Consider the following 15,580-nt stretch of genomic DNA (forward strand, 5'->3'; position numbering starts at 1 on the left):
GCAGTTAAGCTGCTGGATGACAGATTCCTACACTGTAGTGCTGGCTCAAGTTCCAAATGCTCCACTTTCAATCTCACTCCTTGCTAATGTGCCTGGGAAGGTGTGGACACCTGCCATTCACATGGAATTTCAGGCTGCTGGCCTGAAGGTGGGAGTCCAGCACAGTAGTTAAATCAGTTTGGGATGTCCCAGAGCCTGGTTAGAGTCCTGGCTCCGTCACATAGACCTTCCTGCTAACCCACACCTTGGGAAACAACGAATGATGGCTCCAAACTACTCAGCTCTCTGCCACTCATCTGGAAGACCCAGACTGAGTTCCTGGCTCCTAGCTTCAGCCTGGCTCACTTATCGCTATTGTGAACATTTGATAAGTGAACCTACAGATAGAACTTCATCCTCCACTTGCCTACCCATCTCTGTCCTTTAAATAAAAAATTAAATTTATTTTAAAATTTCATTTAAAAGAACAAAATATTTAGGAAAGATAATCAGTTGATTGAAAGTCTACTTCAACCACTATAAAATATCACAGAAATTAATAAAGACAAGTAAATAAAAATGTTCACAGGCTGTAAGAGTAAACAAAGTTAGTTCCAATGCTACCCAAAACAATCAACAATATCAAAATAATTTCTATTCTTGCATACTTTTATTTTCCCTACTATACTCTGTAAAATAAAGTTTTTATTTCTTTCTTTTTCTTGGAAAGTCAGATTTACAAAGAGGAGAGAAGAAAGATCTCCCATTCACTGGCTCACTCCCCAAGTGGACATAACGGTCAGAGCTAGGAGCCAGGAGCCTCTTCTGGGTCTCCCACGCAGGTGCAGGGTCCCAAGGTCTTGGGCTGTCCTTGACTGCTTTCCCAGGCCACAAGCAGGGAGCTGAAAGGGAAGTGGAGCAGCCAGGATACGAACTAGTGCCCATATCTTAGCACTTGCAAGACAAGGACTTAAGCCATGAGGCTACTGTACCAGACCCAAAATAAAATATTTTTAAATGTCAACTAAGGGGGCCCAGCGGCATGGCCTAGCGGCTAAAGTCCTCACCTTGAACGCGCCAGAATCCCATATGGGTGCCGGTTCTAATCCCAGCAGCTCCACTTGCCATCCAGCTCCCTGCTTGTGGCCTGGGAAAGCAGTTGAGGACAGCCCAAAGATGTGGGACCCTGCACCTGCATGGGAGACCTGGAGGAAGTTCCTGGCTTCTGGCTTTGGATCAGCTCAGTTCTGGATGTTGAGGCCACTTAGGGAGTGAGTCAACAGATGGAAGATCTTCCTCTCTGTATATCTGACTTTGTAAGAAAAATAAATAAATTTTTTTTTAAAAAAGCGGTCAATTAAAGATACGTGTTTTTTCTACATATCCTTTTTTTAAAATCTACATGTTCTTAATTATTATTTTTAAAACTGATACAATATGAAGATTTCTTATTTTTCATAATACAGTTTGAGAAATATAGGGAATCCTCACTTCTCTCCTTCACACCAATATTCCTTATTTGTCTCCATATTTAATACCACAGCATAATCTTTTATTTTACCATCACAAGCTTTACTTTCTAGCATGTACCATAATATGGCAGGTATAGGAAACAAAGAAAATAAAGTAACATAAAGTACAACGAAAAGTAAAAATGGAAATCCTACAGTAACTCAGGAGTAAACGTATGTTGTATACAACCATTATTTCTGAGTATGCTATTCTACCTTGCAGAGTTATAGTTCTTATGCTATGTGTCAGTTGCTAAATATCAGAGAACACACGATATTTGTCATTTGGACTCACTTATTTCACTAAACATAACGGTTTTCAGCCAACCCCTTTTGTTGCCAAACACTGTGATTTCATTCTTCTGTATGACTAAATACTATGCCATGTAGTAAATGTACCACATTGTCTTTATTTTTTAAAGACTTTTTTTTAAATGGAAAGTCAGGTGTACAGACAGAAATATTTTCCATCCACTGGTTCACTCTCCAAGTGGCCTCAACAGCCAGAGCTGAGCTGCAACTGAGCTGATCTGAAGCCAGGAGCCAAAAACTTCTTCCAGGTCTCCCACACAGGTGCAGGGTTCCAACGCTTTGGGCCATCATCCAGCACTTTCTCAGGCCACAAGCAGGGAGCTGGACAGGAAGTGGAGCAGTCGGGATACAAACTGACACCCATACGGGATCCTGGCACATGCAAGGTGAGGACTTGAGCCCCGAGGCTACTATGCCTAGCCCCAACATTTTATTAAAATTCCTTTAAAAAAATTATTTGTTTTTATTGGAAAGTCAGATTAGAGACAGAGGGGAAGATCTTCCATCCACTGTATCACTCCCCACATGGCTGCAATGACTCGAGCCACTAGGTTACTGCGTCAGGCCCCAAATAAATAAATCTTAAAAAATAAATCAATTTCTGATTTAGAAATTTACCTCAAAGCCACAGTTATCAGAATAGTATGGTGTAAGCATGAAGAAAGACATAAAGACTGAGGGAGAGCTAGCAGCCCTTATGCACATTAATTCAAGTCCAGCTGCTCCAATTCTGATCTAGCTCCCTGATCATGGCCTAGGAAAGCCGCACTGGATGGCTCAGATCCTTAGGCCACTGCACCCATATGGGAGACCTGGAGCAGGCTCCTGGCTTGGGGAGTAAATCAGTAAATGGAAGATCTCTGTGTCTCTCCTTCTACCTCTGTAACTCTGCCTTTCAATAAAAATAAGACAAATATTTATATGAAGAACTACAACAACTCAAAAAGGCAACCCAATTTTTTAGAAAAAAAATTTTTTAGGAAAAAAAAGCCACAGACATTTCCTCAAAAATAGACATTTCTACAAATCACTAGTAAGCACACTAAAAGACGTTTAGCATCATTAGCCATTAGGGTTATGCAAATGACACTCCCCTAGGATGCCTAAAAAAAAGTTATTAACAAGTGTTGATGAGCTTGTGGCAAAATCTTCATCTTCATGTAGCCACTTTGGAAAGCCGCTTGGTGGCTCCTCAAACATCCAGCTGAGCAGAAATTCCATTCCTAGACACATACTCAAGAGAAAGAAAAACTATGTTCAGACGTTGGAGGTCAGCTCCAGCCGAGTTCAGAGCTTGAAAAGGGTGTGTGGAATCGGCACAGAGAGAAAAGATGTGCCACTATAATTTCGTAATCATAGTGGACAATGCAAGAAAGCTGTCCTTTTATTTTTATAGAAGCAGTCACAAACTCTCTCATAGACTTCTTTACATCAGACTTTTTTTTACAGTGGATGGCTCCAAGGATAATTATGCCATTTGTTTCACCTTAAAGCAGGATGTTATCCATCCTGACCCTGTTGTCAGGAAGTTCTCACTAGAGGGTGCATATTAATCAGAAACACATTCCTACTGATATTCTCATTCTACAACTTAATCTTAACATCAGTTAAGGGAGGAAAGGCATCACAGAAGGAAAAAAATCTAAAAGTCAGGGGAAAAAAACCCCTAAACATAGATTCCCATTACACCCATGGATTTCACAACCCTAGATTAGCATATTTTACAATGTTAGTATAAACATTCTCCAGCTTTTCCAGCCATATGGTCAATGCAGCCCAGACAACATGAATTGTTAAAGGCCCTTTTGTCAAGACATTATCAGTAACATCAACTCTGCAGGGACAAACAATGCCTCAATAGATTCCAAATTCTCAGTGGGGTGGTGGGGTGTCCGTGCAAAGGGGGGGTGGAACTGTCTTCGAGTGGTTGCAGAGACAGGACAGAAGCTCTCTTCACACCAGCATTCAGACAAAACTTGTACACAGATAACAGTCAAAAACTAGAAACAATCAAAATGTTCATGAACTCAGGAATGTTAAAACGTGCTGCCTGCATTATGTAATTATCATTCAAGAGTAAAAAAGAATTAAGTCCTCATTCATGCTACAACAAGGGTAAACCCTGGTGCACTGTTCAGTCAGACAGAAAAGACCACATACAGAACAACCCCATTTTCAGAAAATGTACTGCACAGGCAAATTTATAGGCAGAAAAATCAGTGCAGTCTTAGGGCTAGGATGGACTGGGATTTCGCAATCTGACAAGGGACAGTTTCTTCTAGTGCAAAAAAAAATACTTTAAAATTGATGAAAATGAGGAATGCACACTACTGAATATAAGAGAACCTAAAAGCCACTGAGCTGCATTTCTTAAGAAGGTAAACTATGTGATTTGTGGATTGTCACAAATTTTAAAACAACAAGAGTACTCTGAAAATACTCTTAATATTTTGTAGTACATACTTTTTTTAGCATAGAGATTGTATTTCCACTTAAAAATGTCATTGTTAGTTAACTATCAGCTATGTACACAACCAATTTAACATTAGAAAGTACTTTCCAGAAACACTCGATAATTCTTTACTTGCACAATAAGCTTAAAAAATAGGCTTTTTAAAAAGATTTATCTATTATTTGAAAGGCACAGTTATACAGGAAGATGGACACACAGACAGATCTTCCATCAGTCGGTTCATTCCCCAAACGGATACACCAGATGGGAGCTGGGCTTTGGAAGCCAAGAGGCAGGAGATGCTGCTGGGTCTCCCACGTGGGTTCAAGGACCCAAACCCGCTGCCTTCTTGTTTGCACGGAGCAGGATTGCAAGTGGAGCAGCTGGGTCTCGAACTGGCACCCACATGGGATGTTGGCACTGCAGCAGTTGCACCAAATCACAGTCTGGCCCCTATATTAGGCTTTCTAAATGTCCTAAATCAGGTTAGTCACAGAAATGAGAGCCATGATCCTTTGAGGTCTGTTCATGAAGGAAACTCTCCCTATTTCTTCTTAGTTAGCAGATACAGGCAGCAATTGCTATTTTTCATTACTGTCTTTCCCCTGATCTTTCTACAAAATATTTACCAAGTATCTGCAAAGGTTGACAAGCAGTTACCAAAGGTTTTGCATGAATGGCAAGTTATGTTTTTGTACACTGGCAGTACAGAATGCAATTCACTTGGAAGGAAGAAAATGAACCAAATTTACATGACATTAACATGACGCATACAAAGCCATTTAAAATTTTTAAGCTGCAGGATTTTATCTGCGGCCCTCCCCAAATTATAACACCACAGTGAGTCACAACCTGCAACAATGTAGAACTAGCCTTTATTCAAGACAGTGACAGAGGAATCCAGGTACTCCATTTCATTCAACACCAGAGCTCTCATAGCCCCTTGTTAAACACAAATAAACACTACACATTGCTGTTCTTTGGTCCACACATATACCAAAGCAGATTTTACAAAACAATGTATCGTTATAGGCCCTCAAACAGCATACAACCTCAGGTGGCCATTTCAACTCCTTGCAGACAAATTACTTAGGCCCACTAGCTAGAAAACTTCTGTTTTGGCTGATTACACAGAATCCCCAAAACACAGAAAATGTTCCAAAGGGGCCTTCAAATAGTAAGAAAAGCAGTAATCTTCTATGTCAAAAACAAACAAATCTACCAAAGAGTCCAACCAGACAGAAGAGAAGATAATAACGATTACCTTTAAAGACAGCTCTCAGGAATGCTCCAACATTTCTTCCTTTCACTGCTTGATTCTGAAGATGATTAGTCAACTGCAATCAAAGAAACAAAGAAACCTCATGTCTCTGGCAATAGCTCCTCTACTATAACGATCTAAACACTCACGGGAAAAGCATTCAAATGCTGCATTCAGGCCCAAAGTGCCAAATATCAAAAATACTGGTAATCTTCATTTGGATAAAGGAAGACCTTTGGGAGCACAATGGCTCAACTGGCTAATCTTCCATCTCCAAGTACCAGCATGGGTGCTGGTCGTGTCCCAGCTGCTCCACTTCTAACCCAGCTGCCTGCCTGTGGCCTGGGAAAGCAGTCAAGAACCGCCCAAAGCCTCAGGACCCCACTCCCATGTGAGAGACACTGAAGAAGCTCTTGGTTCCCAGCTTTGAATCAGCTCAGCTCTGCTCATTAACACCACTTGGGGAGTGAACTAGCACACAGAAGATCTTTCTCTCAATCTGCCTTTTAATTAAAAAAAGAAAGACCTTAATAGGAAGTTAGGCTATCAAGACTGAAATCTATTCATCACTCACTCTATGAACATTTACTGAATACCTCATCAGCACAGGTACCATGTGCTATGTTTCCAACACAAATACTTTTTGAACATGTTCTTTTCCCTAGGCACAAAGCAATTTGACTAAAAGTTTACAATACGGCTGGAGGCAAAAGGGTAACAGGGAAAAAAAACCTGGAAACAAAACAAATGTGTGAAGAAAACAAGTAAGAGGCTTAGTGGACAATAAATGAAGAAAGAGCAGAACTTCTGCTAAGGTAGCCAGGGAAAGCTTCACCTAAGCAGAAGCAGAATGAGAGAAGCTAGTTATAAAAATGGCTCGAGCCCAGGTGTGGTGGCCTAGTGGCTAAAGTCCTTGCCTTGAACACCCCAGGATCCCATATGGGCGCCCTAATCCCAGCAGCTCCACTTCCCATCCAGCTCCCTGCTTGTGGCCTGGGAAAGCAGTCGAGGATGGCCCAATGCTGTGGGACCCTGCACCCGCGTGGGAGACCTGAAGAGCTCCTGGCTCCTGGCTTCGATTTGGCTCAGCTCTGGTCCTCACACCGCTTGGGGAGTGAATCAATGGATAGAAGATCTTCCTCTCTATCTCTCCTCCTCTATATATCTGACTTTCCAATAAAAATAAAATTAAAAAAAAACTGAGGTTAAGTCGGCTCCACTCACTGTTACTAATTCAGCAGGTCTAATGCAGAGCTCAGAACCACCACCCTGAAGTCAAACAGGGAATGCAGAGATACTACTAAACAAGCCAAAGGAGTTTAGTCAACAAAGCTCAATGGAACTAGATTAAACTATCCAGCAAGACAAGGCAAAAGGAAGAGAAGCATTAACACGCAACAAAGGTCAGTAACACAGGGGGATATTCAGAAAAGCTTAGACTAACAAAACAGTGAATTTTCAGTGTTTTCATAACAATTCCTGGCCTTATACTTTTATATAAATTTTACAACATCTAAGTAAACAAAATAATCCACTGAAATTGTTACGGGTATTGCATTAAACATTAACAATTTACCTCAGAAAAATATACACCTGGATTATGTTGGAACTCTCTAACTGAAAACAACCAATAACTTAAGAGTTGGGAGAGAGAAAGAGAGAAAGGATGGCCCAGTGACCTGGCAGGCTAACCCTCTGCCTATAGATCTGGCATCCTATATGGGCACTAGTTCACGTCCCAGCTACTGCAATTCTGATCCAGCTCCCTGCTAGTGGCCTGGAAAAGCAGCACAAGGTGGTCCAAGCCCTTGGGGCCCTGAACCCACCTGGGAGACCTGGAAGAAGCCCTGGCTCTCTGCTTTCAATCGGCCCAGCTCCAATGAGCAAATGCAGCCATTTGGGGAGTGAACCAGTGGATAAATCACTCTTTCTCTGTAATTCTTTCAAGCAAAAATAAATTAATCTTTAAAAAAAAAGGCAGTATTATTTATTTGAAAGGCAGTTACACAGAGAGAGACAGAGATCTTTTACCTATGAATTCATTTCCCAATTCGTTGCAATGGTCCGGGCTGAGCCAGGCCAGAGCCAGGGCCTGGAGCTCCACCCAGGTCTCCTGCCAGGATTTCAGGGAGCCAAGTGCCCGGGCCACCTCCTGCGGCTCAGACATGCTCTAGCAGGAGCTGGATCCCAAGTGGACTCACAACACTGTTCATACGGGATGCTGGTGACACAGGCAAAGCCTTAACTCACTTTTCTATCATTTACAAGTGTTTCACAGTTATCTCACAGGGGTTTTGGGTATTTCTTAAGTTTATTTCTCATTCGCTGTGTAGGGTAAACTAGAGGTTTATCACAAGCCAAGAACACCCCGCGTGATAGTTTGTCTAGGAGCAACCAAGTCCTGATGCAATCTCTTCTTTGTCTCTCTCCCTTGTAAATTACAGAAGGTCTCATCACCTCAAGGCTATATCCTCTCTCCCTTTGTTCAGCTTGCATATCCTGGCCTTTGTAACAAGAGCTTTGTCACCCTGGTTTTGGGCGAAATAAAAGTCTGTATGTTCTCAGACAATTCTAAAAGCATCATCCTAAAAGCATGGATTGCACAGTGCAGTTTAATAAAATCGTTCTCCGCTAAGCATCTTCTCCTTGTCTGTTCAATCAATCCTGACAATTGTGATCTTCTAATTGGTTATCACATTGCAGGAACAGTAATAATTCTTGCACAGCAGCAATGAGGTTAATGATTCCTTGATGAATTCTTGCCTAGAGATTATCTTATCACTGACTCTCCAGGGTTTTCCAGGTATACAATATTGTCATCTACAAACAGAGATTATTTTACAACTTCATAAGCCTCTGACAGTTCTTCCTACCTAGCAGACCAGAGCAACATTCAATACCAGTGGGGAGAGTAGACACCAGGGTTCTGTTCTATACTTAATGGAAATGCTTTACGCTTTCATATTAAGATGCTGACTCTTGGATTCAATTCTGTATGTTTTATCACAGTATGGGAATATTTATACATTTTTCTTTTTTCAAACTTTAGGAATGGATCTTGAGTTTCGTCAAATGCTTCCTCTGATCTATGAAGATTAATCTTTGTCTTTATAACAATAAACTTTCCAATTCTGAAACTTGTAAGCCAGTTTATTAAGCCTCACTTCATCATAGTATACGATTCTGTTTAATGTAGGGGTTTTTTTTAAGATTATTTTATTTTTATTGGAAAGGCAGATATACAGAGAGGAGGAAAGATAGAGAGGAAGACCTGTCCAATGATTCACTACCCAAGTGAACACAATGGCCAGACCTGAGCCAATCCAAAGCCAGGAGCCAGGCCTCTTCTGGGTCTCCCACGCAGGTGCAGGGTCCCAAGGCTTTGGGCTGTCCTTAACTGCTTTCCCAGGCCACAAGCAGGGAGCTGGATGGGAAGCAGAGCTGCCAGGATTAGAACTGGCACCATATGGGATTCTGGCGCATTCAAGGGGGAGGACTTTAGCCGCTAGGCCATCACACTGGACCGCCTTTTCTTATTTCTAATTTGCCAAAAAATAGCTTAAACACTGTAAACTGTTTCATAAATTTTGATTTGATTACATTTTCTTAGAATTTTTTTTTTAAGATTTATTGATTAGGGCTGGTGTGGTAGTCTAGTGGCTAAAGTCCTCGCCTTGCACATACCAGGATCCCATGTGAGCATCGGTTCATACCCTGGCTCCTCCACATCCCTTCCAGCTTCCTGCTTGTGGCCTGGAAAAACAGTTGAGAATGGTCCAAAGCCCTTGGAACACTGCACCCATGTGGGAGACCCAGAAGCAGCTCCTGGCTCCTGGCTTTGGATAGGCTCAGCTCAGGCCATTATATCCACTTGGGGAGTAAACCAGTGGATGGAAGATCTTTCCGTATATCTTTCTACCCTCTCTGTGTATCTGCCTTTCCAATAAAAATAAATAAGTCTTTTTAAAATTATTAATTTGAAAGTTATGGAGAGATACAAAGGGAGAATAAATCTTCCATTTGCTGGTTCACTTTCCAATGACCACAACAATCCGGACTGCACCAGGGCAAAGCAAGTGTCTGGAGTTTCTTCTGAGTCTCCTGTATGCAGAGGTCCAAGGACTTAATCCTTCTCCCACTGCTTCCAGGCACATTAGCAGGGATTCAAATCAGCACCCACATGGGATGCCAGCACTGCAAGTGGTGGATGGACCCACTACATTAACAGTGCTGGCCCCTCTTATATACGCTTTGAAATCATTTAAGTAGCAGGTTATCTCCCAAGTTTGTTAGAAGCTGTCTGAGCAACTATCAGAGTCTGGGGTTTTTGTGTGAAATAGATCCTTAATAGCTTTCTCTTTTCCTTCTATGGAAATCAGTAACATTCCATCCCAAACTGGTCAATTTTACTAACTGCACAATGTGCCCAACTGTCATTTCCTCTGGGTTTTCAAACACATTTGCATACATATACACAAAGTAGTTCCCTAAAATAGAGATTTTTTTTTTCTGTAGTAGTAGCTACTTTTCCTTGCCAATACTCATTTTGTACATTTTACTCAACCACCTTGATTAATGGTTTATATTTTCAAAGAATCAGAATTTTGATTTTTCTATTTCAAGAATTTAGGAGGCTGGCATTGTGCAGCAAGGGGTTAAACCTGATGCTTGCAACACTCCCCTTCTGATCCAGTTCCCTACTAAAACTGGGAAGAAGGTGCAAGATGGTCAAAGTACGCAGGACACTGAGAGACGTCTACGGCCATACCACCCTGAACGCACCGGATCTCGTCTGATCTCGGAAGCTAAGCAGGGTCGGGCTGGTTAGTACTTGGATGGGAGAACACTGAGAGACGCAGATGGAGTCCCAGGGTCTCGGCTTCAGCCCCACCCACTGTGGCCATCTGGGCAGTAAACTGACAGATGGAAGACACTTCTCTCTGTATCTCCCTCTTTTTAACTTTGCCTTTCCAAAAAAAAAAAAAAAAAAAATCTTATTGAATCTATCCCTCTTATTGCCTGCAAGGAACTGAAACCATGGATAAGGACTACTATACTACTTTCTCCTAGTGATAGGACACATCTGAAATCCTATGTTCAGCTTGAGATATAAAACTTTTAAGGAAAGTATTGACCAAATAAAAGAGCTCAAGATGGGGGGGGGGGTGTGCATGGGTCAGTGGTTAAGTTACCACTAGGGATGCCCCTGGGAGGCCCCAGTGCATGGATAGCTCAGGTTCTTGGGTCCCTGCTACACATGTGTCAACCAGGTTTACGTGCAGGCTTCATAATTTTCACCTGGCCCAGCACTGGTGCGTGGAGAGCTAGCAGATTCAAGATTTCTCTCCATTTGTCTCTGACATTCAAATGAAATGAAAATCAATTTACTGCCCAACCCCCCCAACAAGAAATGTTACTTGGGGTAGGTCTTTGCCATAGCAGTTAAGATCCCTGCCTCCCGTATCAGGGGACCTGGGTTTGTGTCCCAGCTCTACTTTCAATCCCTGCTTCCTGCTAATGCAGCAAGTGTTGGCTCAAGCACTTGGATCTTTGCTACTCACATTAGAGAGCTAGAGTGGAGTCCAGGCTCCTGGCTTTGGCATGGCCCGCCCTCACAGTCTGCAGCCAAATCTCTCAGCAGAAGGTGGTACTAATGCTTAGGACACCTCCCACCCACAAGGAATACCTGGCTGAAGCTCTTGTCTTTGGAATGGTCAGTGCGGGCCACTGCAGTCATCTGGGAATGAACTGGCAGCTAGAAAACTCTCTGCCAATAATTTTCTCAAATAGGTAATATTAAAGGGTCCCATGCGGTAGCCTAGTGGCTAGAGTCTTTGCCTCACATGTGCTGGGAAACCATACTGGTACCGGTTCTAATCCCGGCAGCCCTGCTTCCCATCCAGCTCCCTGCTTGTGGCCTGGGAAAACAGCTGAGGATAGCCCAAAGCCTTGGGACCCTGCACCAACGTGGGAGACCCAGAAGAGGCCCCAGGCTCCTGGCTTTGGATCAGCGTAGCTCTGGCCATTGTGGCTGCTTATGAAACAATAGATGGAAGATCTTCCTCTTTGTCTCTTCTCCCCTCTGTATATCTGACTTTTCAATAAAAATAAACCTTTAAAAACAACAACAACAACAAAACAGAAATCCTTGAACATTTCAGAGAAAAAAATCAGGGGCTCAGCACAATGGGTTAATTGCTGCTTATCTGAATGGCTGGTTCTAGTTCTACATGCTCCACTCTGACGTGTCTGGGAAAACAGTGGATGACGGTCCAAAGATTTGGGCTCCTGTCACCCACACGGGAGACCTCGCTGGAGTACTAGGCTCCTAAATTCAGCCAGGTTGCTGCAGCCATTTGGGGACTAAATCAGCAGACGGAAAATTTCTAGCTCTCCCTCTCCTTTTCAGTTGACTGCGGGCCTTCCTGAAGTTTCCAGGTAGTATCTGAGATAACAAAGACTCAGACCCAGCAGTCAAGGATGGCCCAAAGCCTTGGGACCCTGTACCCGCGTGAGAGACCCAGAAAGAAGTTCCTGGCTCCTGGCTTGGGATCGGCACAGCACCGGCCGTTGCGGCCACTTGGGCAGTGACTCATCGGACGGAAGATCTTCCTCTGTACATCTGCCTTTCCAATAAAATAAATAAATCTAAAAAAAGAGAAAAGAAAAGAAAACAAAACAAAACCTGCCTCCTGGTGGAATGAGAAGTATCTGAAGTAGCAGAATGGTCTTTCTCTCCCATTTTCTTTAACTTACCATCATGCTTGAGTTTTGTTTTTTGTTAAAACGCTTCCAAATACTAACACTACTAATACTAAATAATCTGTCTCATTATACTTACATCATCTCTGTTTAGGGTCTGTAGGAACTCCTGCAGTTTGTCTGCTGTTCTTTCGGCTGCAAGAGATAAAATTGTCTTTTCCATTTTTGTGCTCCTCGGGACCTATAAGGAAAAAATGTCAGAGGTAAAAAAGATTCCAGAAGTTAACAGGTTGATTCACCACCCCACTTCTGTACCTATTAATCGCATGTCATATTTAATTTGGACTACATTAATTGGTATGACTGAGTGCCTCTTATCGTAACTAAAAATAATCCCTTGGCCTGCCCCTATTAGCATTCTATATTCTAATCAAGTGGCTTTACAACTTTTGTCCACATCTTTAAAAATAATTTTTTTAAGGCAATTGTTAAGAGTCCAGGCTAAAGCCCCCTGGATGTCAGGGTGCAAGCTAGTCAACCCCCAGAGAATGACAAAGAGTCTCACTGTAATGCAAACAGCAAACAGTTTATCGCTCCAGCACACTGGGGACCAGCATACTGGGGTCAGACAGTACTTGGGGCAAGGAGGCCAGCCGCCCAAGGAGCCCAAGACAGAGGATTACATAGGCCCTTTTGGGCTGAGAAATACATCAAAAGTAACAACCTTAGACATGTTAATTTTTATGGCCTTCAGGTGCAGGCAGTCTGTTCCGTTCCCATACACATTATCTTTATTGTTCATCCCATTCTCACACCCTTATCTTCCTCCCAATCCTGGGAAGAAGAATGGCGCCCTTGCCCTGGTGTACCTGGGTTCACAAAGTTGCAGAGCAGCAAACAACAGATTTATGGCTAAAGTGGAATCCTCCCAAAGTCCAGGTGCCTCCTGGCCTAGCAAAGGAGCAGTTACTTTTCAGCACAAAGGAATCTCACACTGCCCAACAGAAACATTCCATTCCAGCATTCTAATATTCTATCATTCTAACATATCATTCTATTATTCTAACATTTTACCCACACTTTAACACAATGTCTTCCACTTAGCACTTCCATTAGCACTGAGAGCTGGCAGTGCTAATCCCTAAACATTTCTCAGATCTGTTTGCTTCCCTCTGTCTCCACCACTATTACTCCAAAGCCACAATCGTCTTTCACCTAACTACTATAATTGATTCCTAATGTGTTTCCCTCCACACAACTAACGTGATGTTTCTGGACCAGAAACCAGGTAATACCAATGCACTCCCCTCCACCCCATCCTCGTTTTAAATCTCCTCAAAATATTAAGGATTAAAAAAAGTTTTTAAACCATTTTTGCAGATCCAGCCCATGCCTAACTCCCTTCATCGTGCTCTACTCCAGCCACACTGCACTGCTTTTAGTTCAAATCTCTCATTTCCTCCTGCCACAATCTCTTACACATGATTTTGTTTTTTGGAACTTTTAAGCACTCCTTCTTGGACCCCCCTGATCCCTAATCCTGCTAATTCCTACAAATTCTTCAGCCCTCAAGGCTCATTCCACACTTCCTGGAAAGCTCAGCCTGGGTTAAACGCTCCTGGTTACAGTTTCCCAAGACAACAGCAAATTTTGTCAAACACTATTTCAATGCTCTGTAGGATTCAGAAAAACAGAATAAAAGACAAGGCTGTTTTGGTGCAATTTTTTGAAATTCACACATGGTGTTTTCTTAATACTCAATTTCTAATTGCTTTTTGATGCTCCCTCATATATAAAGATTGAGATCAACTGAACAAGAGAATATCACAATGGCAAATGTGCATGCATCTATTGCTGGAACACCCAACTTGTACTTAATTATTTGAGACACGTTGCTGCACCTGGGGGTGGGCTTCATAGCACGAAGTTGAAATCAATATTACATTTGTAATTATTCATGACTATAATATCAGTGTGTCTCCAATCCTTAGCACAATACCCAGCTCATGCTAGATAACCTAACAAACACTAAACAAATCACGGGACCTTTATAACGGACAAGACACTGCACAGAGCAGTAGCGCTTTATGTTCATTTTTTTGCTAGTCCCAACAACCCTGGGAAGAACTTTCGGGATCTCAAACTGAGGAATTTCCCCAAGGTTGGAAGGCTAAGAGGGCTGAAGCCAAGTCTATTCAGACCCCTGTCCACCGCCGGGCTAAGGGGACGCAAGCGGGGCACACCAACCAAAGTCGGGGGCAGAAGAGGCAGCTTCCGAAGGGAACGGGCAGACACATTTGCTATAAACAAACAAAAAATCATCCTAAAACCAGAGGTGGCATGCAGCTGATGACAAGGCACACCTCCCGAGCGCCCCAGCGACGCCAGAGCACCTCAGAAGGAGAGAAACGGAACCGCCCAAGGTTGTTTACTTGAGAGGACGTGCACGCCGCGGTCCGCCCTCAGGCCGAGCACCGAGCTCCAGCAGCTGCAGGAGCCCCGGACGCGGCTTCACCCCGCGAAACCTGCAGGCTGCCAGCGTTCTCGAAGAACGCCGGAGCGGGACCCTGCGAGGCCAAGGGCAGCGGCCTCCGAGGGCGTCCCCGTCTCGTCGTCACACCCGCGGCCTTCTCCCGAAGCCCCAGCTCACCGCCCGGGGACGCCGGCGCTCCGCTGCCAAGCCGCGCCACAAGCTTCCAAAAAGCCCGCTCCGCCGCCCGACGCCGCCGCTCTCCCGTCAGCCCGAGCAGCCGGCCCGCCCCCTCAGCCAACTTCCGCCCTCCGCGGGCGGGATGTACCAGCAAGGCCGAGAAAGGAGGGGAGCCGCCGAAGCGCCCGACTCGTCCACTCGCAGTCAGAGGGACACTCGGCCTGTCCCAGAATGGGCATGTGCGGCGTGGCTTTCGGTTCGGTTAATTTTCTCTCAAGTCCCACGGTCGGAGTAGTGTTTGTAGCAGGCAACTGGGCCAGTGAAGACCCCCCGCAAGTCCTCCAGTTGGAAGCGCCAGGAATGCGTAGGCGGGTTTCCTCACAGCGTCCGGTGCTAGGGGAAGTAACCTCTCTGGTGTTAGCGGGCTTTTCGCGAAGATCTGTTTATGTAACCCAGACGTTAAGCCTGTAAAGTGCGAAGAGCAAGAAGTGCTCAGCAAATATTAAATGCGCAACAAAAAGCAATGCAGGATCGTTTGCTGAGACTCCTTCAGGCCCTTGAACAGCTGGGAGTGGGAAACCCGAGATTGTAAAACCCTGTTGTTCGGGAGAGCAGTGAGGAACGGCTGCCAGAGGACACTGAGTGACACAGCCTGACTGCCGCGTCAGGCAGGAGGGGAGCACGTTGTCCCGAGAGGTCCTGGGCTGATGGGC

At 43.9% G+C, this 15,580-nt stretch overlaps 1 protein-coding gene across 1 annotated transcript in view; it reads right to left on the reverse strand.

Moving 5' to 3' along the window:
* FANCI (FA complementation group I) overlaps positions 1–12,453 on the reverse strand; it is a 71,902-nt gene extending 59,449 nt beyond the window's left edge. The window contains exons 1-2 of the mRNA XM_004577933.3: positions 12,357–12,453; positions 5,519–5,591 (exon numbers count right to left, since the gene is read on the reverse strand). Of these exons, the coding sequence (XP_004577990.2) occupies positions 5,519–5,591; positions 12,357–12,440 (157 nt within the window). The 5' untranslated portion in view covers positions 12,441–12,453. The remainder of the gene's footprint in view (positions 1–5,518; positions 5,592–12,356) is intronic.
* Positions 12,454–15,580: the final 3,127 nt, after the last annotated feature.

This window comes from Ochotona princeps, chromosome 6, assembly GCF_030435755.1.
Source record: "Ochotona princeps isolate mOchPri1 chromosome 6, mOchPri1.hap1, whole genome shotgun sequence".
Lineage (NCBI taxonomy): Eukaryota > Metazoa > Chordata > Mammalia > Lagomorpha > Ochotonidae > Ochotona > Ochotona princeps.